The sequence below is a fragment of the Typopeltis vanoorti genome, chromosome 17 (assembly GCF_054136105.1).
Source record: "Typopeltis vanoorti isolate ZY-2024b chromosome 17, IOZ_Tvanoo_1.0, whole genome shotgun sequence".
NCBI lineage: Eukaryota > Metazoa > Arthropoda > Arachnida > Uropygi > Thelyphonidae > Typopeltis > Typopeltis vanoorti.
Window position 1 is genome coordinate 66572955 of NC_143565.1, and position 24895 is coordinate 66597849.

Genomic DNA, 24895 nt, shown 5'->3' on the forward strand with positions numbered 1-24895 from the left:
CCAGATAAAGTTTCCATATGTCATAGATGAGAATCGAACTCAGATCTTTCCAACCAAAGGGCTGGATGAGCTACAGAAACTCTTTGTGGAGTTTAGTTATCCCATAAATACAGGGTGGTTTAACATGAACAGGTTTTATTTTGTTGATGATTTCTTTGGTCCAAGAAATCACATTTTTCAGTAATTCATTTAATTTTTTTATTTTGAGACTGAAACATATGTGCTCTGAAGATGCTGGTTTGAAATTCAGCAAAATATATGACAGCTAATAAACATCCTTTTTTACAGTTTAGTTGGTTTGGTGTTGTTGTAACATCATTAAAATAGATTATGAATAATGTTCAATACCTAAGCTTGTCTATCAGATTGATGATCCTACATGGAGATGATATTGTATACAAAGTGCGACAGTTTGGTAATTGAAACTGAAATTGGCCAGACATTTGAACAGATTAGCCTTCCTCGAACGACGCTTTGATAGCATTATTATTCCTGCTTTTCTCAAATATAAAGAAAAGTTACACCTGGCTAAAGCACAGTGTATTTACCAATGGTGCACTTGAAGAAATTTGAAATTCTACCACAGTTCTAATATACTATGCTCCACTGCAACTTCATGGTGCTTACAGAAGAAGCTATGTGGTCCTAACCTCACTGTAGAACCTAAACAAATTCCAAAACTATAAATTATTATGAATATAGAATGGGAACATCTACAATCCTACACCTTCAATAGCCAGTATTGCACATTTAGACACAGTTAGCATCCTAAACAAATATAAACCACCTAAAAGTAATATACCACAGAATAAAATAGCTACTTTAAAAAAAGTTATATAAGAATAAAAATATCCTGATTACTAAAGCTGATAAGGGTAATGCCACAGTTATCATGAATGATGAGGATTGCAACAACATAAGTGACAGTTCTACTTAGCAATTTATTGATTGAGATCTCACTATGCCATAAATTATTGGAAAAAAAAGACTTCTTGACCTATGATGGACAAACAGGAAGATCTGCTGGTTTGGTGTTGTAATGCTATTAAAATAAGTTATGAATAAGTTTTGTATACTTTTTTTTAGAAATTTTGTTATAAGTTTTGTATACCCTGCTTAATGTGTATACATATTGTATAATAATATAAAGGCCGCTATGGATTCCAGAGAAACATCATGGGAATACTCAGTAAACAACATATCTATCCCATATTTATTCTTGCAGTTAGCAATCAACATGACAATGCATTTTGCATCCACTCTATGTTAAAAAAAAAAAATTAACTCCTGACTCCCTTCTTCACAACACTTATACGTAATTTCTAGAGATGGCTTGCATTCTCCCACCCTTGTCGTTTTTTTTGCATCTTTATTTATATGTAAATTCTTTTCTTCATTATAGATATATTAACACAGATATCATCTCTTTTCTGAGTATCCATTAAATTCTGCATTCTACACTTCATCACTCTCATCTCCCCATAATCAATATTCTATACTCCTCATATTGCTTAGTTACTTCTCTAGACCCTCTCCAGAGTTTCTGCATCACACACTGGAAAAATTAGGTGACCAAACTTTAGTACAGCAGTCCGTGTGTCATCTGACCAATGCCATAGCCAGTGGTACAACCACCTCCTTATTTCTATTTGTCAGCATGTTCCTTATTATAACAGCAACACATTATGTAATTTTTGCATTCTAAACTTCAGGACACTATTGCCCAACAAGATACCAAGATACTGCATCTCATCCAACTCCTGAAGCACACCAGTACAGTACAGTACACAGCTCTTCACTTTGTGGTCCAGAGTGGAAATCCTTCAACCTGTTAATTAATATTTAAATCATTCTTACAAGCCAAAAGTCTATTTAAATATTCCCAAAAGGAGGTAAGATCATCACTCCTTATAACACTAAATAACTTTGCATCATCAGTAAACAACTGAATGTATCCAGTCAACACATATGAAATATGATTAACAAATATAGGAATTTTCTCCATAGCTCAGTAACAAATTCAGATCTAGGTTTTTCAAACCAAAGTGCACTGGTTGGAAAAAACCAGATTTGAATTCCATCTAGGATGTGAAGAACCGTTATAAAGGCGTTTCAGGTGTACCGAGTTAGTCTTATACATAGATGGCAGGATTTTTTTTTCCTGGGAACTCAGGTTTAGTTCATCTTGCAAAGCAGGTCCAAAGAACATGTAATTATAGATATTCTACACTAGATTCAGAGCCTTAGTTGCTTCATCCATGATTGCAAACAATATAACCCAATTGATTAAAAAATAAGTTAAACGGGGGGGGGGGGGGGGGGAAGGAACCATCATCCCATCCACAAGAGATTTATTGAATTTATGATACATTGGTATCATCAATGGATAGAAAGTTCATGAGGATGAAGAAAGTTCTTATCGTTGTATTTACTCTTCAGGAAATACAAAAGTGGGAAGACTGTTCCAAAATTAACAGTAGGAGGAATGAATGAAGAGGAAGAAATATTTATTCTGCAAGTTTCAGATTAAATGGCAAAGATGATGTTTAGAATAGTTGTTGAGTGTATTGTAACAGATTGAGAAGACAGCACAGAAGTAATTATTGCCAGTTCTAATGAAAGCATGCATCCAGGATTATTCTTCTCCATATGCTACTTATTCGTTCCTTCAATCAGCTATCCTCATCTATATTCATTCTCATTTGTTCTAATCAATATAACACAGTATCATGTGTTATTATTATTATTATTATCTGAGACCTCCGGAGAGTCAAGGACTCATCGAGGGAGGCTATAAATCACTCAAACCAGCTGTCATACCTTCCCTTAAATTCATTCCCACTAGATGCACTCACTATCCCTAAAGGCAAACTATTCCACTCATTCACTGCTCTGTGAGAGAAAAACCTAGCACTTATCCCTATCTTGACTGTGAACAAACTTAACTTCCATGGATGCCCTGTGTTTTCTCTCTCTCTCCACTTCCATATAATGAAAAATTTCCTCAGACAATATCCTATAACACCCATTCAAAAGTTTATAGACCTCTATCACATCACCCCTCTTAATCCTGTTAACCAGTGTCTGTAATCCACATACTTGCAATGTGTCCTCATAATCTGGATATAATCTTTGTAATGCTTTGCATATTTAGTCAAATGCCTTTGCATAGTTCACCAGTATGATCATGTAACCATTCTCTTTATCCAACTCAACTCTTATTATTATAAAAGTAGAATTAATTACTAAACAGAAGATTCCCATCGTGTTTGCAAAAGCCTGTTCTGAACAAGCTTATATTGCTCCTCGAGTTTATAAGAGGTTTTGGGTGATCAGAATTCATTATAAAAATGATGGAAACTACCATGTTAGAGTAAATTGGAATGCCTTGCCTTAGAGTGGAGTGTCTGCAGAGAATTTGAGTGTGTTTAAAGTGTGGTATGATGAACTGTGTGTGCATGATAAAAGGACCTCCTAGATGAGTCTTTGATTCCATGAAGTCTTGGGGTAATAATAATAATAATAATAATACAAAGAAAGAAGCTGCACTACAATCTACATGGTATGCTAAAGTTACATTGATCTGGTCAGCCGTTAAAACTGTTGGCCTGACCTCTGGTGAAAAAAAACTTACTACATCAGTGCTAGAGTCCTGTTATTATTATTATATATTTGGTTACAAAAATAAACTAAGAATAATAAAACAGTATGGATGGTGGCAAATAAAAGCTGAAATAATTCAATAAGACCGTATGCAGCATTGGGCAGATGAGGGTAATGTTATCTGTGAGAGTCAACATGGATTTGTGAAAGGGTGCTCTTGTTTTAGCAGTATGCTAGCCTTTTATAATAAAGTTACAAGAACATTACATGAGGGAAAGGCATATACTGCAATTTTCTTAGACTTAGCGAAAGCATTTGACAGGGTGCCACATGATAAGCTGATATTTAAGTTGCAACACATGGGTCTGGATGTCAGATTGGTCAACTGGATTCAGGATTGGCTGTCTGATAGGTATCAGAGAGTTGTGTATGGTGGAGCAGTTTCAAGGAGGCAGAGGGTTACAAGTGGGGTCCCACAAGGCTCAGTACTAGGACCTATATTGTTTAACCTTTATAGCAATGACATTGCAAGGGGATATTCAGTTGTTTGCGGATGATGCGAAACTGGGAAGGATTATTAGTAATAGTGCAGATGTGGTAGCCCTGCAAGAGGATTTGAATAAGCTAGATAGATGGGCAGATGAATGGGGTTGTCAGTTTAATGCAGCAAAATGTAAGGTCTTGAGGTTTGGGAAACATCGATGGGATGCTGCATACTCTATGGGAGGAGTTATACTGGAGGAAGTAGGGGAGACAAGAGATCTGGGGTTGATGATTGATAGAAACCTGAAGTTTAAGGGACACATTGCAAAGGTGGTGAAGGTAACACAGAGGATTGCTGCAATTATGAGGACACTGACCTGCAGAGATAAGAGGGTTATCATTCCGTTGTATAAGTCTCTGATCAGACCACACTTGGACTATTGTTCTCAGATTTGGTCCCCAGGATTTGAAGGGGATAAATTAACTGTGGAAAGGATACAAAGACGGATGACAAAGATGGTTTCAGGACTGTACAATTTTGGTTATGAGGATCGGCTGAGGGAATGTGGACTGCAGAGTTTGGTGGATAGAAGAAAGAGAGGTGATATGATCGAGACTTTTAAACTGTTGAGAGGTGGTTACAGGGTTGACAATGGGGAGTTCTTTCTCTTGGTTGAACAGCGGGAGGGAGTGATGATAAGAGGCCATCCCTGGAAGTTATGAAAGGAAACTGTGAGCAAGGGGGTGAGGAGTGGTTTCTTTGCATGGATTGTGGTTGAACCATGGAATGCATTGCCTGATGGAGTGGTGAGAGCGAGAACGGTCAATGAGTTTAAGGAGTGGTATGATAGACTTTGTGTTTCTTAAGGGGGACCTCCCCTCGATGAGTCTTGACAGACTTTATGTTCTTAGGAAGGACCTCCACGATGAGTCTTTTGACTCCATGGAGGCCTGAATAATAATAATAATAATAATAATAACAATAATTGCTCAGAGTCCTAAAGTTCAGGGTTTGCTGGAAAACTTGAAGAACTAAGTGGGCATAACATGTGCCGTTGAAATTCTTGGGATTTTTATGCCACCATTATTGTTAAGATTAGGTAGTCTATCCTTTACTGTTTACCACAAGCCTACACATATCGGCCAATATATACATGTTAACTCGTATCACGACCCTTCACAAAAACTTGGAGTCATTAACACCCTCAAAAACAGAGCTATAACAATTTGCTCTAATGAACAAGCTCTTAAACAAGAATTATAAATTATTAGCAATATATTTCTAAATAATGGCTGTAGCAAAAATACTATCAATAAAGTTCTTCATAAAACTTCATCGAAAAAATAGATATAATATAGATTACAGTAAAACCATAGCTGTCCCATACGTCAAAGGGTTATCAGAAAAAATAAATAGAATTCTACACCATTATAATCTTAATGGCATTTTTAAACCACCTATAAAATAAAAAACATATTCAAAACATATTGTTCTCTGACCCAAGTTGCAGTAATTTTTGGAAGAACTTAAGAGGCCAATAGCATAAACTCTTTCTGTCTTATATACATTGCTTCTGACAGTATAGTATATATATATATATATATATCTCCATAAAAAAGTAAATAAATAAAAATATGTATAACCATTGAAATGCCAATTCAGAGACAGTTTCTACATTGCTCTCTTTTATTATAATCAGTCCCTCCCCCCTCTCTCTCTCTACCTTTTTGCAAGGTGACCAGTGATATATTAGTTTAAAAGTCAAAAAATAAATAAAATTTTAAATAATTTATGTAATTCAGATTATTTATAAATTGTAAATTACTTACTTTGTTTTCTGGGCTTAAATTAAATAAAAAAAAATACAAATTTATTTCACTTACAGTCATGTAGGAGTGTTATAACTACTGAGCAGTATGCAACCAAATTATGCCATCGGTATCGCACCAAATATCCAACCGTACTAAGTGGCAAAGGGCGACAACTTGCTTCACAGCCAGGTTAGAATATATAACACTTAGTGATTTCATATTAGCCAAAGGTCATTTCAAAAGTTCTATGCACCATGCATGCATGGGAGTAGGATGGTGTGATACTTTGCATTAGTTGTAAACCAGACTCCAAGTAAAAGTATCATTTATTTGTTTCGAATGGTATATGTTTCATGAAAATTACCTGAGCAAGTGGGAAAAAAGTACAGATGGCAAAGTATCTATGGCTTCTCTATCCCCCCCCCCCCCTTGCAATCTGTTCAGATATGAGTCCTCCAGGAAATATTTTGCTCTCATTGTTAAGGTTTCTATTAAAGCAGCTCAAATATTGCCAAAGGTTTGCCAACAGGAATACAAGATTTACCCAAATGTTGGGCAGCATTGATAAGGTGGAATGGAAGTTATATATCAGACATAGCCATAAATATATTTTGTTGGTGAAATATTTGATTTAACAACAGGAGAAGAGTGTGTAGAACTTTAGAAATGATCTTTTATCACAATTAAAAGAATTTGATATAACTGTAAATGAAATGCATGTGTATATTAAGTACTAGTTGGTACTTGCTGCCTTATGAGAAGTAACAGATAATAGTAAGCAACAAAATCATTTATTATAGTCATTTTAGCATTTTTATGCACTGTTCACATGTGTTAATAAAAAAAAAAAAAAAAAAGCAATGCTTCTCTATTTTTTTTCAACAAATTAACAAATCTCATCTTCAATAATAATCATTCCTCCACATCAACCAGAAGTGGGCAACTCAACAGTGTTCTGAACATATCTATCAGTAACTTTTAAATCACTAATAGCAACATTGTTCATTCTCAAGAACCAAGTGATGAATTAGATAATAAAAGGTTTTGAAAGTTTTTTTTTTTCACTTGGTTATACTATAAATTAAAGATGCCAAGAAATTATATTCTTGGTTTTATCCTTCATCCAAGCAAAGTTTGCATGTAAAGTAACTTCACGACTGGGCTACTTGTATATAGAGGCTGATGACTTCACATCAATTGCCTCAGTATCCCATAATGCAATGCATATATCCTTACAGACATGTATAATGCTATGCACTATGGAAAGGGGCACTACCCAGATCAGTTTTGATGTTTATTGAGGTGTCATCATTGGGAGCCAGACCCATTAGATATCCCAAGGTTGAAGTAATGCAGAAGTCATTTCCATATACAAGTAGTCAAAAGGTGTCACGCCTTATTACTAAAATACTCTGGATTAGTATTTTAGTAATAAGGTGTGACACCTTTTGACTACTTGTATATGGAAATATGACTTCTGCATTATTTCAACCTTGGTATCACTTCTAGGTCTGGCTCACACTGATGAGACCTCAGTAAAAGTCAAAACCAGCCTGGATAATGACCCTTCCCATTATGCATAGCATTATACATTTCTGTAAGGATATGTGCATTGCATTATGGGATACTAAGGCAATTGAAGTGAAGTCATACAAGTAGCTCAGCCGTAAAGTTTCTTCATGCAAAAATTTTGTTTGCTTACATATGGATAAAGGATGAAACCAAGAATATAATTTTTGTCATCCAAATCAAAAATTAGAATAATCAAAGAAATTGTTTTGAATGATTTGCAATTCTAATTTATTGCATAGAAAATAATTATTACCAAATATAAATTAGCATCATCTAAATCTACGTACTTTGTAGATTATATAACTATGTAAACACATAAAAATTCTTCAATGAACTTGACACTTCTCCAGCCAACAAAAGTTGGTTGATTAGTAGAGCCTCTGCTACTAATGGCTTGCAAAAAGTTAAGCAAGTTTGAGTGTGGTTAGTAGTTGGAAGTGAACAATCATTCGATGCTGTTGGCACACCTCCCTCGATGAGTCTTTGGACTCCCTGGAGGGGTCATATAATCATAATATTAATAATAATGTGACTTGAAAATGTTGTTGAAGAGTTCAGTATTTTCTTCTCTCAAGTTTACGTTACAAAAATAAAAAAAAATAAATTGCAGGGCATTTGCACTCCATGGCACTTGACCGCACGAAGAAAGACTTAGGTTTGAATCCATTTGCCGACTGGAGGAACATTTCCTCAGCCATTTTTTGACCAGTTCCTGAGTTAGTCGATCTCTTGCACGTGCAAGCCAGTTTTTTCCTTCTGGAAACTTGGGTTTTTCATCCCATAAACTCAAAAAATTCAACCGTCGAACCCATACTATTTTCAGACATTAAAAATATTGTGTTAGGGTAGGGACCACGAGATGGTGGCACTTGTTAGCCATCTCTTCACTGCAAGCTGATTAAATTAGTATAGCCTTGGTCCAGCTATCTCTGATTGGCTGCCAGTGGAGATTGAACTGCCCACTCAATCTCCAAAACTTAGACAGGGATAAAACGATCTCGCCTATTACCTACACTGGAATAAGAGGTGTTAGCTGATTATTATTTTTTTGTTAAGAAATCTGTTCTTTGAAAACATTCACAACAAAATTAGAATCATTTTTAATGTGGCTCAAAATATTAAAATAATGTGAAAATAAATGCACAAAAATTACAGTCAAAGGGAAACACCACGATAATTAGTACTTTGTTGCATCTCCTTAGCTTTTATGACCATTCGTAAAGGGTTGGGAAAAATTATTTACTAATGATTCAGAGTCTTTTTGTAACAAAACATGCCCATACAGTCTGCAGAAACAAGTTCATTTTTGTCTCTTGGGGCAACCTTCTTGAAGACGTTTCTTCATAATTTCCCACAAATTCTCAATGTGGTTTAAATCTGGTAAGTTTGCTGGCCAAGGAATTACATTGATTTGCTTTTCTTTGAGCCATCTAGTAGTGGTCTTAGAAGTATGAAAAGAAACTGAATCTCAATGAAAAGGGAAATCACCATCACATAAATCTTCCCATGACAGTAACATAAAGTGCTCAAGAATCTCTTGGTGCACTTTGGAATTGACTTTTTCGTACACAGCCTACCTGGTTCCTCTGTGGTCATACCAGCCCATTACCATGACAGAGGTTGCAAATTTCACCAAATGTTTCATGCATTCTTTGCCTATACCATCGCATTTTAGCTGCCTTTTGCTTGGAAGTCATAAGCAGCTTCGTCTTAGGCACACGTGATTTAAAACTCAATTTGTGAAGTCGTCTCAATGTCGTAGATTTAGACACAAAAGCTTAGGAAATGTTCCTCTAGTTGGTGACTAGATTCAAACCCAAGTCTTCCTTTGTGCAGTCAAGCACCATGTAAATGCCCTCTAATTTTTTTTTTTTTTTTTTTTTTTTTGTAACGTAAACTTGAGAGAAGAAAATGTCGAATCTTCAACAACATTTTCAAGTCATTTAAGAAATTTTATGTGTTTACATAGTTATATAATCTACAAAATACATAGATTTAGATGATGCTAATTCATATTTGGTAATAATTATTTTCTGTGCAATAAATTAGAATTGCAAATCATTCAACACATTTTCTTTATTCTAATTTTTTTTTTTTTTGATTCTTTCCATCTCCTGTGAAAATACCTTACACTTTGGAAGTGGCTTTTCTTCACGATATTCTTCAATCTCCTCTCTGGATGTAATTATTACCTTTTGACTGCTATTGCAAGGATTATTTTGAAAACTCTGGATATTAGAATACTGCCTTAATTCTCTACTTATGCTTACTTGAGAACATTTCAATTCCTTAGCTCTGAACTGTTGACTTTGGCCGTCTTTGTTTCCGATATGTCACTCATTCGACCCATGTTTGCAAATGATTAACTGAAATCCACACACAAATGATTCATCGCATACGAGTCAGTTCTGCAGCTACTGAAATATATGCTATTTTATGCTGTCCTCAAAACCACTTGGAAAATTTTGAATGTTCTAATATTTTGAATGACATTAAAAATTATTCTAATTTTGTGAATGTTTTCAAAAAAGTTTTCTAATAATTTATATTACATTTTTGTGTTTACATGGTTATATAATGTACACATTACGTAGATTTAGACAATGCTAATTCATATTTGATGATAATTATTTACTATGCAAACATTTTCTTTGATTATTCTAATTTTTTGATTTGGAGTATAACCAAGTGAAAAAACTTTCAACATCTATCTCTGATCCAGAATACTTTAGTAATAAGGTGTGAGTCCTTTTGACTGCTTGTATATGGAAATGTAACTTCTGCATTACTTCAACTTTGGTATCACTTCTGGGTCTGGCTCCCAACTGATGAGACCCCAATAAAGTTCGAAACTAGTCTGACTAGTGGCCTGTCCCATAATACATAGCATTATACATATCCATAAGAATATGTGCATTGCATTTTGGGATACTAAGGCAATTGATGTGAAGTCATTAGCCTCTATATACGAGTAGCCCAGTTGTGAGTTTTCACGTGCAAACTTTTCACTTCACTTGTACTTCACGTTCAAACTTTGTTTGCTTACAGTTGGATAAAGCATTAAACCAAGAATATAATTTCTTGGCATCTTTAATTTATAATATAAGGTTCTAGTTTGTTAGCTCCAGCCACATGACTTGCCTTTTCTCTGAAAGTGTAATAAATTTTCATATGTTTACTTTGTATGTATTACTAACACACTACTGGCTACACACATTCATATACAGATATATGACATCGAATTCCTACATTCAGGGGAAAGGGGAAGGGGGGGGATTAGTTGTATGGAATAATCCATGTTAGAATGGGAGGTTAAATGATCAGCTACTCACCCAAACCACAAAACACATCATAGTGATTTTATCATTTTTCTGATGTTCAGATAATAAGTAAAATTACAAAACAGCAAACATCATAAGAATTAATTTTCATAAAAATTAATTCTTATGATGAATTAATCAACGCAACACGCACATTGTCACGCACAATACCGATTTTTTGTATGAATTAGAATTACCAGTTATAACCTAGTCTGTAACCTTCATTTTAGCTTGCTAGTTTGTATTCCCTGAGGATGCCAATAGAAAAAGATTGGCGAAACATGTAGGAGGATAAAATAAAGCTACTTGACAAAGATTACAAAAAAAGTGTAATAGTCTTATCATAAGAATTAAGTTTTGGATATTTCTGATGTTAAATAGTGGTTAATGTACAGATAATTGGTAAAAAGTGCAAATAACAGACATTTCATGTATTGATTTTCAGATGACTTTGATGTCAGAGAATTGTTAAAACTATAAATATCAGATGTGGAATGATCAGTTTTTGTATGTTACATATACTTTGAAAAGGTTGAAACAGTTAATGGGCACACTGAATATTAGAAGGGAATGATGTAGGAATATCTAGTTGGCTGCTGAGAAGGTAGAAATAAATAAAGGTGACATATAGATTTTGCAGAATTATTTGTATAGATTGACATTGTAGGCAAAGGACAATGATTACCAGTTTAACATAACAGAGTGTAATGTTATGTTGATGGAAGTTTTTTCACTTGGCTATGCTACCAATTATATAGTTGGTTTAATCCTTTATCCAAGTGTAAGCAAACAAAGTTTGCGCCTGAAGTATTTTCAGGACTGGGGCAACTCGTTTATTGTTGCTACCATAGGGAAGGGTCACTACCCAGACCGGTTTCGACCTTTATTGAGGTCTCATCAGTGGGAGCTAGTTACAGGTAATTGGTAAAAAGTGCAAATAACAGACATTTCATGTATTGATTTTTAGATGGTTTTGATGTTGAGAATTGTTAAAACTACAAATATTCCCTTAATGCATAGCAGTATACATGTCTGCAAGGAGATGTGATTTGCATTATGGGATACTAAGGTAAAAGTGATCAAAACTTATCCCACCTTTTCCGCAAGTTGTCCCAGTCCTGAAAATACTTCAGGCGCAAACTTTGTTTGCTTACATTTGGATAAAGGATTAAACCAAATATATAATTGTAATGTTATGTGCTTGGGTTAAAAGGTTTACAAGCTGGTATTGCTTTAATGAGACTACAAGAAATTTGTGATTCATGTGAACAAGGAAGTTGATATTCTGGGTTATATTGCAAAAGTTGGCAAACAACAAAAAAACAGATTATTTGGTTGTTGTAAAAGACAATGGATAAATAAAGGTAAAGAAGTTATTATCTTGGTTTAATAAGGCTTTAATGCGACCACATCTAAACTAGTATATTCAGATTTTGTTGCCTGAGTTTGGGGTTGAGGAGTGGCAACCAAGATAATTGTTTAACCTTTATATCAATGACATTGCCATTGGATTGCAAGGGGATATTCAGTTTGCGGATGATGCGAAGCTGGGAAGGATTATTAGTGATGGTGCGGATGTAGTAGCCCTGCAAGAGGATTTGAATAAGCTAGATAGATGAGCAAATGAATGGGGATGTCAGTTTAATGCAGCAAAATGTAAGGTCTTGAGGTTTGGGAAACATCGATAGGATGCTGCATACTCTATGGGAGGAGTTATACTGGAGGAAGTAGGGGAGACGAGAGATCTGGGGTTGATGATTGATAGAAACATGAAGTTTAGGGGACATATTGCAAAGATCAGACCACACTTGGACTATTGTTCTCAGATTTGGTCCCCAGGATTTGAAGGAGATAAATTAACTGTGGAAACGATACAAAGACGGATGACAAAGATGGTTTTTTCAGGACTGTACAAGGATAGTTATGAGGATCAGCTGAGGAAATGTGGACTGCAGAGTTTGGTGGATAGAAGAAGGAGAGGTGATATGATTGAGACTTTTAAACTGTTGAGAGGTGGTTACAGAGTTGACACTGGGGAGTTCTTTCACTTGGTTGAACAGCGGGAAGGAGTGATGACAAGAGGCCATCCTTGGAAGTTACGAAAGGAAGCTGTGAGCAAGAGGGTGAGGAGTGGTTTCTTTGTGTGGAGGGTGGTTGAACCATGGAATGCATTGCCTGATGGAGTGGTGAGAGCGAGAACGGTCAATGAGTTTAAGGAGTGGTATGATAGACTTTGTATTTCTTAGGGGGGGGGACCTCCCCTCGATGAGTCTTGACAGACTTTATGTTCTTAGGAATCACCTCCCACGATGAGTCTTTTGACTCTATGGAGGCCTGAATAATAATAATAATAATAACAATATTGACAAGTCTGGAGAATGTTCCTTGTTGTGGGTTGCAATATTTGGTTGATAGGCAGAAAATAACATGTTTATCATATCCCAACTTAAGTTATTTTGAATAGGATAGGAGAGAAGAAGAAGGGATCACAGTGGAAGTTGATTTCAAAAGAGGCTGTGAAGAGACTAAATATTTTGCTTGGAGGATGGTAAACAAGTGAAATGGGCTACTACAGGTAGTTCTAAGCATTGTCATTGAATGAAGTCAAGAAAAAGTATGATAGATAATATGATAATAATGGTTAGTGTAAACTTCCTGTAACAAGTCTTTGGATGTTTAGATTATTAATAATATTTTCTCTTATTGTTGTGAATGTGAAGTGATGCATAGTGTGAATTGTATGTATATATTGAAACGAGAGGAGCACATGTGTTTGTGTGTGTGTGTGTGGGATACCAGTCTTAGCTGTGAGTGTTATCAACATTAGACATCCATAGAATCAAGATACTCATCATTGGAGGTTTCCACTCACACAGCTCAGTGAACTGTGCCTTAAAATCATTCAGTGTATCTACAGTCACCACATTCTCAGGCGATGTATTCTCTTTTTAGTGACTCTGTGCAAACAGCCTGCTCATACCCTCTTTATACAGTTTTCAGGTGTTGCCTCTTGTTCTACTCCCTCCTTGTTTCCCTTCATTCTATGAAGAATCTCTCTTTCATATTTAACTTGTAAAACTCGCTTATCAGCTTGTGTGTTTCAATCATATTACCTCTTTTCCTCCTATTCCCAAGGCTCTATAATTAATATTTCCTCATTTCCTCAATCTGCCCATACAAGGTATTAACATATGATAGGTTTCCCAACTTTTTGCATATGGGATTATCATAAAAAATAAACACAATAAATAAAAATAATAATAATAAAATCTGTCTTCACAGCCAATATTTCAGATTCAACACTACCTTAATCAATTTTCTCTGCACTCTCTATTGTATATCCTCATCCACTTAAATCAGCGACCATATCTTCACAGTAATTCACATGTGGCCTAATCAAGCCCTTTTACAGTGGAATCATAACATCTATTTGTCAAGGATCTTCTTATCATTGCTGTAATCCGTTGTGATGTCTTTGCAATTTTTGTGTAACCTCCTTTCCCCAAACTTCAGGTCCCTGACCACCACCACTCCCAGATTCATCATCTTCTTCACCCCATCAAAATTTCCCTACCAGATGTATATTCTATCCCATCCTTGCCTACCATACTTCAGAACTTTACGCTTTGCATCATTTAACTTATAGGTCCTATTCACAGTCTATTCAGATCATCCTGAAAGATCACAACATACTCTACTCCTTCTCCAAACTTTGCATCTTTTGCAAATAATCACAATCTCCAGTTAAACCACTCCCAATATTATTAACATACAAATCAGTGATAAACAATAACCACTTCTAATACATAACTTGCTAATATTTGACAACCAATCTTCTGTACAGCTCACTAATCTATCATTGAATCTCAACAATTCCAGTTTACTTTACAACATAGAATGTGCTATTCTATTAAAGGCCTTTGCAAATTCTAAATATATCATAGTATGTTGCATTTCCTTATGTGCAATGCATTTGTCACCGTATTGTGATATTTAAGTAGAATACTAAAATATGACCTCCTTCTAGAACTCCATATACAATATTACAGGAATCCTCATCTTCACAAGTCAAGATTCACAGATTACTTTGAAGCATCAAGTATGCCAAGGTTGCTGTTACCCTCTAAGAACATTCCTTTAAGATATCCAATGATGTCATTGAGTCCTACAACCATATTACCATCAGATTAATTCCTTGTATATAATCCTCTTTACCTACTGTCAGTCCCTCATCTACTATACATTCCCTACTCAAGCTCCTCATGATATCACACTTATTGCAACCTACAAGGTTGTAATACCTTGATTTGCTCACTGAATCAACTGTATCATCAGTAGTCATTACCAATTTACTATTTTTATCTATGATACCATCCTCCAATATCATTCTTTCCTCTACTCATTGCATATCAAAAGAACTCAAGGATTTTTTTTAGCCTAATGACTGCTCATACTACACATTTGCTCTCCTTATTTGAATCACCTCCCTGTCTCGCCTGATCTTTGTCTCCTCATCCAGCTGATTATTACCCTTCATCTTTTATATGATGAAGGGTAATATATAATTCCCTTTTCTTCCAGAAAGCATGCTTAATATCTCTAATCATCAATTATTTAACCTTCTGACCTTTGGAATTACATTCAAACATTGTTGCTGTTAAACAACTTCTGATCAATGCCTAAGCAGTATTGATATCCTTTCTTCTTAACTCTTCATCCATGCTATAGTTCCAAACTGCTTCCTAAGCTTTTCATAATTCTAGACATGTAGTTACACATATATCCTTTAGTCACAGAAATCTTCAGATGGCTGGCCTTCACCTCACTCTTGCGAACTGACAGGATCACTATTGTCAGGAGACCTAGATTATATATTGCTTGAAATAGTTGTTCCTCAGAAACTCAGATTCATTCTCCTTACCTTACTACCAGATGCAATTTCTTCATTCCAATCTATATGGTCATATTAAAATCATCCATAATGATCTTTTACTAAGTTTCATGCACTCTCCTTAATATAATTATAATTATATATATATACACACACATGAATATATACACAAATATACTCATATACATGAATCTCATCCACACACTCTCTTCTATTACTCTTTCTATATGATTATTATTGTTATTGCATCCCAATGGAGTGGCAAACACATAATAAGAAGATTAATTCAATTCACAACAAATCTGTAATGCTGAAACCTAAAATCCTTAACATTCCCAACATTACAACATATTATTATTATTATTATTACCACCTCAAGACCTCATGGAGTCAAAGACTCATCTGGGAAGTCCTTTTATCACACACACAGCTCATCATACAGTGTTTTAAACACATTCAAACTCTTTGCAGACACCACATTCTCAGGCAAGGCATTCCAATCATTCACAACTCTGCACAAAAAAAACCTGCCTCTCACTCCCCTACTCACACCCTCTTTATACAGTTTCCAGGGATGACCTCTGGTTCTCCCGTGATCTCCCACTATTCATGTAAAACTTCTCCAGCATTGATCTTATAACAACCCCTTACCAACTTGTAGGTCTCTATCATATCTCCCCTCCTCCTCCTGTCCACCAGACTCTGCAAATTACATCTTCTAAATCTTTCCTCATACTGAACATTCCAGAGGTCAGAAGCTACCTTAGTCAGTCTCCTTTGGACCCTTTCCAACATCTCTTCATCCTTCTGAAAACCTGGTGACCAAATCTGATCACAATAGTCCATGTGTGGCCTAATCAAAGCCTTATACAACGTAACAAGAATCTCCTACTTCTACACGTCAATGTCCTCCGCATCATTCCCAGAAGCTTTTGTGTTATCTTCACAATTTTGGCGATGTGTCTTCTAAATTTTAGATCCTTATCCACTATCACCCCCAGATCTCTTATTTCCTCTACCTCCAACAATATATTCTCACCAAGCATAAATTCTGCATCCCATCTTTGTTTTCCAAATTTTAAAACCTTACATTTTTCAACATTGAACTCGCATCCCCATTGCCGTGCCCAATCACTCAATTTATTCAAATCTTCCTGTAAGGCCACAACATCTTCACTACACTTCATGGTTCATCCCAACTTTGCATCATCTGCAAACAACTGAATATCTCCTTCCAAATCTTCACCTATATCATTAATATACAAGTTAAACAGTAATGGACCTAAAACAGACCCCTCAGGGACTCCACTAGTGACTTTCCTTTTCCTGGATATCGCTCTCCCATACATAACATGTTCATACCTATCAGATAGCCAGTCTCCAATCCAGTGCACCAATCTAATATCCAACCCCATCTACTCTAGTTTGACTGTCAACCTATCATGATGTACTCTATCAAAAGCCTTTGCAAAATCCAAGTATATTACTGTGTATCCTTTTCCTCTGTCCAAGGAAGCAGTCACTTTATTGTAATAAGTAAGTAGATTACTAAAACATGACCTCCCTTTTGCAAATCCATGCTGTCCATCAAAGATAATACCATTGTTATCAACCCAACTCTTGGATCCTAGTTCTCACTAGCTTCTCCAACAACTTAACCACAACACCTAGCACAAAGATAGGCCTATAGTTTGATGCTTGAGTTCGATCACCTCCTTTATGAAGTGGCAGAATCTTGCCCTCCTTCCACTCCTTAGGAACTTGACCGAGTGAAAGACTCATATTAAAATAATATGTCAAGGCAGGTGTCAACCCTCTGGCACATTCTTTCAGAATACGTGGTGATATATTATCAAGTCCCACAGCCTTATTAACATCTAGTTTACTCAACTCCCCATACACCTCTTGCTCACTTACAGTCAGTCTCTCCTCCCCATCATCAACTGCTCTCAATCTCTCCATGAAGTCACATTCACAAGATTCAAAGATCTTTATGAACTGCTCATTAAGTATCTCCACCACACATTCTGCAACTGCTGTCTTTATACCATTTTCTCCAATCAATCTTTCTTTTGCTGGCTACGTATCGAAAGAACACCTTAGGATTATTTTTGGCTTCATTACCCAACTGCTGGTCATACTTCTCTTTGGCTACTCTCACCAACCAAGTCACCCTCCTTGCTTGGTCTTTGTAGACCTCATGGAATTGGTTATTTTCACTTCTCTTATGCTGCCTCCACAATGCCCTTTTTCTCTGTATCGCATGCTTAATCACTTTATTCATCCATCTCACACCCACCTTATTTAACCTTCTCACCCTTGGAATACATTTCGACATTGCATCTACTAAACAGTTTTTGAAAATCCCCCAAGCTGCATTGATCTCTTTTCCGGCTAACTCCTCATTCCACGCTACACCCGCAAGCTGTCTTCTGTGATCTTCATAATCACCCCCCCCCCTTGTAGTTCCACATATACCGTTTTCTCACAGAGGTCCTCGCACTGCTGGCAACCACCCAGGTAATCACCTCATGGTCACTCTCACCAATTGGTGGATGATTTGACACCTCGTTTATAATTACATACTCTGATGAAATGACCAAATCCAAGACCCTCAATCCTCGTGTGCCCTCTGTTACATACTGTCTGAGGTAGTTATCCCTCCAAAACTCATTTTCTTTACTTTCAGTTGCTATCTCATCATTCCAGTCTATATTACCATAATTAAAATCCCTCATAATGATCAAAAAAATGCTAATTTGATTATATATTTCATTATCACCACCATCCACATTACCTTGTCTATAACAACATCCCACCAAGTATTTCATTCCATTCACCTCTATCTCACACCATACTGCCTCAAAACCACTGCCACTATTTCCCTCTATCATCTCTACTCTATATGGACATAACTCTTTCTCTATCATCAATGACACTCCCCCCTCCCTTTTTATCCCTTCTGTCCTCACGAAACACATCATAACCTTCCATCTCTATTCCTGTCAGGATGTCATCCTCTTCCAACCATGTCTCACTTATTCCGACAATCTTTGGGTGAACAGATGCAATCAGTGCAACCATTTCATCTGCGTTGTTTCTTATACTTCTAGAATTTTGTATACAAACACAACAGCTCATTTCTGGATCTACAGCTAGTTCCACTGATACCATTCACTCGATGTGATCTCTCCATGCTTGACTGGGGCCATTTCCCTCTCTGCTTCTTCATTTTAAAACCTTTTTCGATTCCAACTGTTTCCTCTTGATCTCTGGTCATCCCATTCCCTTCCTGCCCACACATGCTCACCTCTTCTTGGAGCATCCACCTTTCTCATACTGTGCACCCCTGTCCACCCTGAGCCTCCCGATTTCCCTGCTCCTCTTGCACACCCATTCTCTCATTTTCTATACTCATACCATTCACTTCCCCATTCATAACCACCTCTTCAATCTCTCCCTTCTTACTCTCCCGCTCTTCCACATCACTTCCCACTCGATCTGATTCATTCTCTCTATTCACTTCTCTACCTTCCAGCAGCAGTCTCTCCAAGCGATTCACACCATAACTACTCAAATGCAGTCCATTGCTCCCATACAGCTCACTTCATCTCTGAAACTCATTCTGCACTTTAACAAACTGTACTCCCGTCTCCTCACACATTTCAGCCAGCATATCATTCATAATCCTTGCTCTCCGCCTCATTTCACCACAGTCATACCTAGGCAAAATGCTAACTACCCTTCCTGTCACACTATTCTCTTTTATCCTTCTAAGCAGCCTCCTGATATCCATTCTGACACACTCTTTGTTCTCTCTCAAATCATTCGTACCTATTAATACTATTAACTCTTTTGCTCGCTCCTGCCTCATATCCAATGCCTCAATCACTGTACTCATTTTAGCATCTGGAAAACATATCTTGTGCATTCTATCTCCAGCACACCTTTAATAATGGAGTCGCCATACATTGCCATTCGCTCATCTTTTGTTAACTCTTTCATGCCATCATTATTTATTTTAATAGTTTTTACCCGAATTTTCTTAATTTCATTTCTAGCCTCATCCAATCCAATTCAACTTCCGAATCTTGTGACACATTCTCTCTATCATTCAATCTTTCTAACTCTTGACACCCCCCTCTTCTCATTTTCACACTCATTCACCTTTCTTTGTTTCTGCACTTTCAGTCCAACATGCGTCGAACTTTCGCTATCATCCATTCTTTCGATTTTTTTCACATTCAGTTTCTACATCACACCATTTCTAGTTTCATTCGTTTTCTCAATTTCGTTTCCTTCCGCCACTCTCACCTCACTTTCATCCCTTTTAACATTCGTTACGGTTTTCAAATTGCTCTTTTTTTTTTTTTTTTACTGATTTTTTAACATTTTTTCGCCTCTCTTTCTCACCATCCTTCTCTTTCAAACGTGCACTTATTTTCCCCACAACAATCTTGCTACTTTCTGTCATCAATTTCATATTTGCATTCATCAATTCCTCGTTCAGGTCACACTTCGCACACACCTCTCCTTCCATCCACACCAAATATCCACAAATCATTTATGTAATCGAAAGAATACATATAACAGACCTCACACTTAACTAAATGACTGAAATCTAGAGATTAAAGTCATGGAATGACAATGCCTCTGCCATTTTTTGCAGGTTACTAAGTCTAATAATAACGATTTCTAATTACGTTTTGGCAAAAAAAAATCCCCCCCACTAATAAAACAGGTAGTGCACAACGTTTACAGCCTCTCTTACTCAAACAATTATGCATATATATTTAATTATTCCTAGAAAATTTATCCCAATCAGGAGCTCTTCTTATACATGTCACTGCGCGTGACTCACGAACGCCCTCTCTGGTAATATATTCTGGTAATGCATTCCATTCACAATTCTCCATCTAACAAATCTACTCCTTACACCCGACTCTTACACAACTTCCAGGAATGGCCTCTGATTCTTCCCCTCTCACTTCTACTCTTTTTATAATCCCCTCTGGATTAATCCAATAAAATCCCTTCATTAAATTAATTGTCTCTATCATATCACCTATCCACCACATTTCTTCAACCTCTAACCATAGCTGGCTGCCATTCTAGTCCTGATATTGTCTTAGTCATTCTTCTCTGGACACTCTCCAATGTCTCCACATCACATTGAAAACCAGCTGAACAGATCTGAGCCAAGTGTGGTTTGACCAGTGCTTTATACAGTGGCACAGCCACTTCCCTATCCTTACGTGTGAGAATACTTCTTATCATAGTGGCACTGCTATTTGCAGTCTTTGCAACACTTGCAAATCTCATCCACTCCCTGCAGTACAGCACCATCAATATAGCACACAGCATTATATTTATGCACTCCAAATTGCAACACCTTGCACATATTAATATTAAAACTACAACCACACTCCTTTGTTCATGTCCATTCAAATCTTCCTGAAAGGAATTAATATCAGCAGTGCTACTTTTCTCGCCAACTTTGCATCATCAGGCAAGCAATTGAAGATATCTCCAGACAGTCGCCATGATATATCATTTACAGAAAAGTTAAACAGCAGGGGTCCATAAGAACAGAACCCTGGGGTAAGCCACATGTTACTCTCCTTTTTTTTGAAACACTGCTCCATCATATCCTTTATCTGCTGCACCAATTTCCTCGATCTCTATCAACATTCTTTTTTTCATCAACTAAGTCATTTGTGACAACAACTAACAATTATTCGGATGCTCACTGTTTCCTACTTTGCAGAGCATCAGTTATTTGTCTTACTATTCCACCAGGAAAGCATGCTTTGTATACTTTATTAGTCATGACACCTCTAATGATCAAGTTCCATGATTATCCTTTGGCTCTTTCTTCATAACACTAACTTCCTTCTTCTCATTCACATCAGCAAATATCTTCTTTAGGTGTTTAATATCATTCGTTTTAAAAATTTATAGAATTTACAACTGTGTTCAAAAAAAATTTTTTATTATCCCGACGTTTCGATCTGCACATCAACATCATCATCTGGAGCATACATCAAAATACAAGAGAAGTTGAGTTACATAACTCAGCTTGTCTTGTATATTGTATATACAACTTGTATCTACAATTGTAAGCTAAAGAAACAATGATTTGACCACATGTTATTCTACTGGCATGACCTCTAGTGAAAAAATAATAATAATAAATACAAAATTAATAAAATAAAATAAATAAATAAATAAAATAAAATTTAAAAAAATAAAAATTACATCAAGCTAAATTCTATTTACGATGACAGGAATAAACATTCTTTTAGATGGTTTTCTTTCAGAAATAATGATGTCCTATTTTTAGTATTACAATTCTTGTTTTTGCTTTTAAGATACTGGATTTTCTACAATCCTGTTTATAGTTGTTCTTAGTGAGGAACTTTCCATGGGTCGAATATATACCTTCCATATGAGTGGAATAAGCTGCCAGAGTCTGTTGTGGGTGCTATGGCAGTGAGTGAGTTCAAGGCAAGGTATGATAGATACTGTGAGAATGTCGAATAGTTGTGTGGACATGATGTTTAGGACCTCCCTCAATGAGTCTAAGGACTCCCTGGAGTTGTCCGTAATAATAATAATATGTTTGGGATTTTTAGACCATCACTATTGTTCAGATTGGGGATGGTCGATAATAATCTCACATGCTTATTTAAATTTCCGTTCATACCATGTTTTAGTGCGATGTAGACAGCTAGTGCTTTTCCAGTCAATTCTGTGTAAGGAATTCAGGGCATGATCAGAAAGGCCAGCTTCACCATAATTATTATATTTAATGTGTCGTTTATGTTCTTTTTATCTGATAGGAATTGTGCGTCCTGTTTCTCCTATATATGGTATGTTGCAAGTACAATAAATCTGGTATACTCCAGGGTGGGTAATGGGTCTTTGGATGAGTTCAGTAAGCTTTTTAATTTTGCAGGAGGTTTAAAGGTGGCTTTGAGGTTGTATTTTCGTATTACTCTTTTTATTTTGTATCATGTTCCTTTAATGTAGGGAATGGTTATAGTTTTACTGTAGTCTGGTTTGCCTTTGTTTTTTATTGATGTTTTGTAGAGAATTTTGTTAATAGTGTTTTGGCTGTATCCATTTTTTTGGAAAGTATTAAAGATAATTTTAAATTCGTCTTTTAGTGCCTGTTCGTTGGAACAGATCATCTTGACCCTGTTTTTTAGCGCGTTGATGACACCTAGATTTGTGTTGGGTGGTGGTGGTAGGAGTTTATGTCTATATACTGCCCCGTATGTGTCGGTTTCTGATAAACAGTGAAGGAAAGATTGCCAGAGGGAAGACGTGTGACAAGTGTATCCAGAAACGGAAGTATGTCGTGTTTTTCAATTCCAATTATGAATTGTATGCGTTTGTGTTGTTTGTTTAGGTGGCTAAGGAATGTGTCTAATGTCTGGCGGACATGGGACCAGATCGTGGCCAATAATCTATTACTCGAACACTTTCATTAAGTTCCCTCCTGCTATGGTTCTAAAATTTTGCAAGTGGTAATTTGAATTCTCGAAATCAGGCATATACAACAAAACACGTTTATTGGAACAAATTACATTTTACAACTATAATTGGAATAGGATACTTAGCTTTTCAAAATCTCTTGCTAAGTTAGTTACTCAGTGCCAATTTAACAAAACACTCACAGATCAAATTGCTAATCACACACAATCTATAAAACATTAAAACTAGCTAACTATGTTATTCTAAATCAAACTCTTATTGCATGCTACATAAAAAAAAATTTCACAACCCATTACTATTCTGGTATAGATCATCTACAAAATTACAAATTCACATATGATCTCAGTCACATGCAGCTAAAATTTTACTCCTGACATTCCTTTGTTCAGCAGAATTACTCTATCTCAAAATACAAAATTCTTATTATAGTCTTAATATAATCTAACATTAAATTCTGTCTCATTCAAACATATAGTAAAGGTCTTTACGTTACCCAATCTTTTTCTGAAGGTCTGTTAATGGCGCCACGTGTTATTCGGGTCCTCCTTCGATCGGTTGCTTCTGCAATGGGCTTACGACTACGCCGTCCGTTTTACATTCTTCTGGACTCGAACTTCTCACTGCCTTGATATAGTGTTGTCTCTGCTCCTACTTGAGTGGGACATCCGGCGACTGGCACAATTTCTGCGTAAGCCAATGATTCACGTGCTGCTCGTCATGGAATCTTGTTCAGCTTACTCAGAATGCCTGTCCGCTATCTGGCATTGTGGGACCCTCTCGCTCATCCCTACTCTGTCCGCTAGTCAGGCATCCTCGAGGTGAAGTCAGGAACAACCAGAAAAAAGCCTCGCATTATCGCGCACATTACCTTATATTTCATCCCTTCTTTTCCACATGACCCTTAGTTTTCATGCCCTCAAGATGATCCTCAAAGTCCTAGCTGCCGTTAGGTGCTGTATTCTAGGGAATCTCACTTGCGTCATCTTCCTCGTACGTTGTAGCTTGCGGCATTACGGCCAATAAGTGCTTATGTAACTCGACCTTTGCACCCATACTCTTAACTTCTTTGGCGACTCATTAAGTTTAAGACAGCTTAATTGGACAAGATTATACTACTATTTCCTTATTACCAATTCATTAATCTGATAATCCTTCAGTTTAGTTTTCAACTACACGATTTTTCTAGTGTGATTTACATGTTATTACACAACTTCCTATACAATATACATTCAGAACTGTGTGCTGTTAACCAGGTATTATCTGAGTTAGCCAAATTCTTATGTTAGATTCTGAATGAATAATTTCTTGAAGTTCGTCCATTCAGGATCTAACAGGGTTGTTATAGGATCAATGTTGGAGAGGCTCTATGAAAAACAGTGGAGAACCAGGGGTCATCCCTGGAAACTGTATAAAGAGGGTGTGAGCAGGGGAGTGAGAAGCAGGTTTTTTGCATGCAGAGTTGCGAATGATTGGAATGCCTTGCCTGAGAGTGTGGTGTCTGCATAGAATTTGAGTGTGTTTGAAGCACTGTATGTATGATAAAGGACCACCTAGATGTGTCTTTAACTCCATGGGATCTTGAGATAATAATAATAATAATAATAATAATAATAATAATTAGTCACTTAATCGAGTTCATTTCTTGTTTGCCTTTAAATTTTATTTTTATTTTCCTTAGAGAACTTAAGGATTGATGAACGTGTGTTTTGACTCC

The 24895-nt window shown here is 36.3% G+C and overlaps 1 protein-coding gene across 1 annotated transcript in view; it reads left to right on the forward strand.

Moving 5' to 3' along the window:
- LOC150097452 (A disintegrin and metalloproteinase with thrombospondin motifs adt-2-like) overlaps positions 1–24895 on the forward strand; it is a gene marked incomplete at its 3' end in the record, with an annotated part of 681635 nt that overhangs the window by 593199 nt on the left and 63541 nt on the right. The window contains exon 18 of the mRNA XM_090406923.1: positions 5973–6087. Within this exon, the coding sequence (XP_090263049.1) occupies positions 5973–6087 (115 nt within the window). The remainder of the gene's footprint in view (positions 1–5972; positions 6088–24895) is intronic.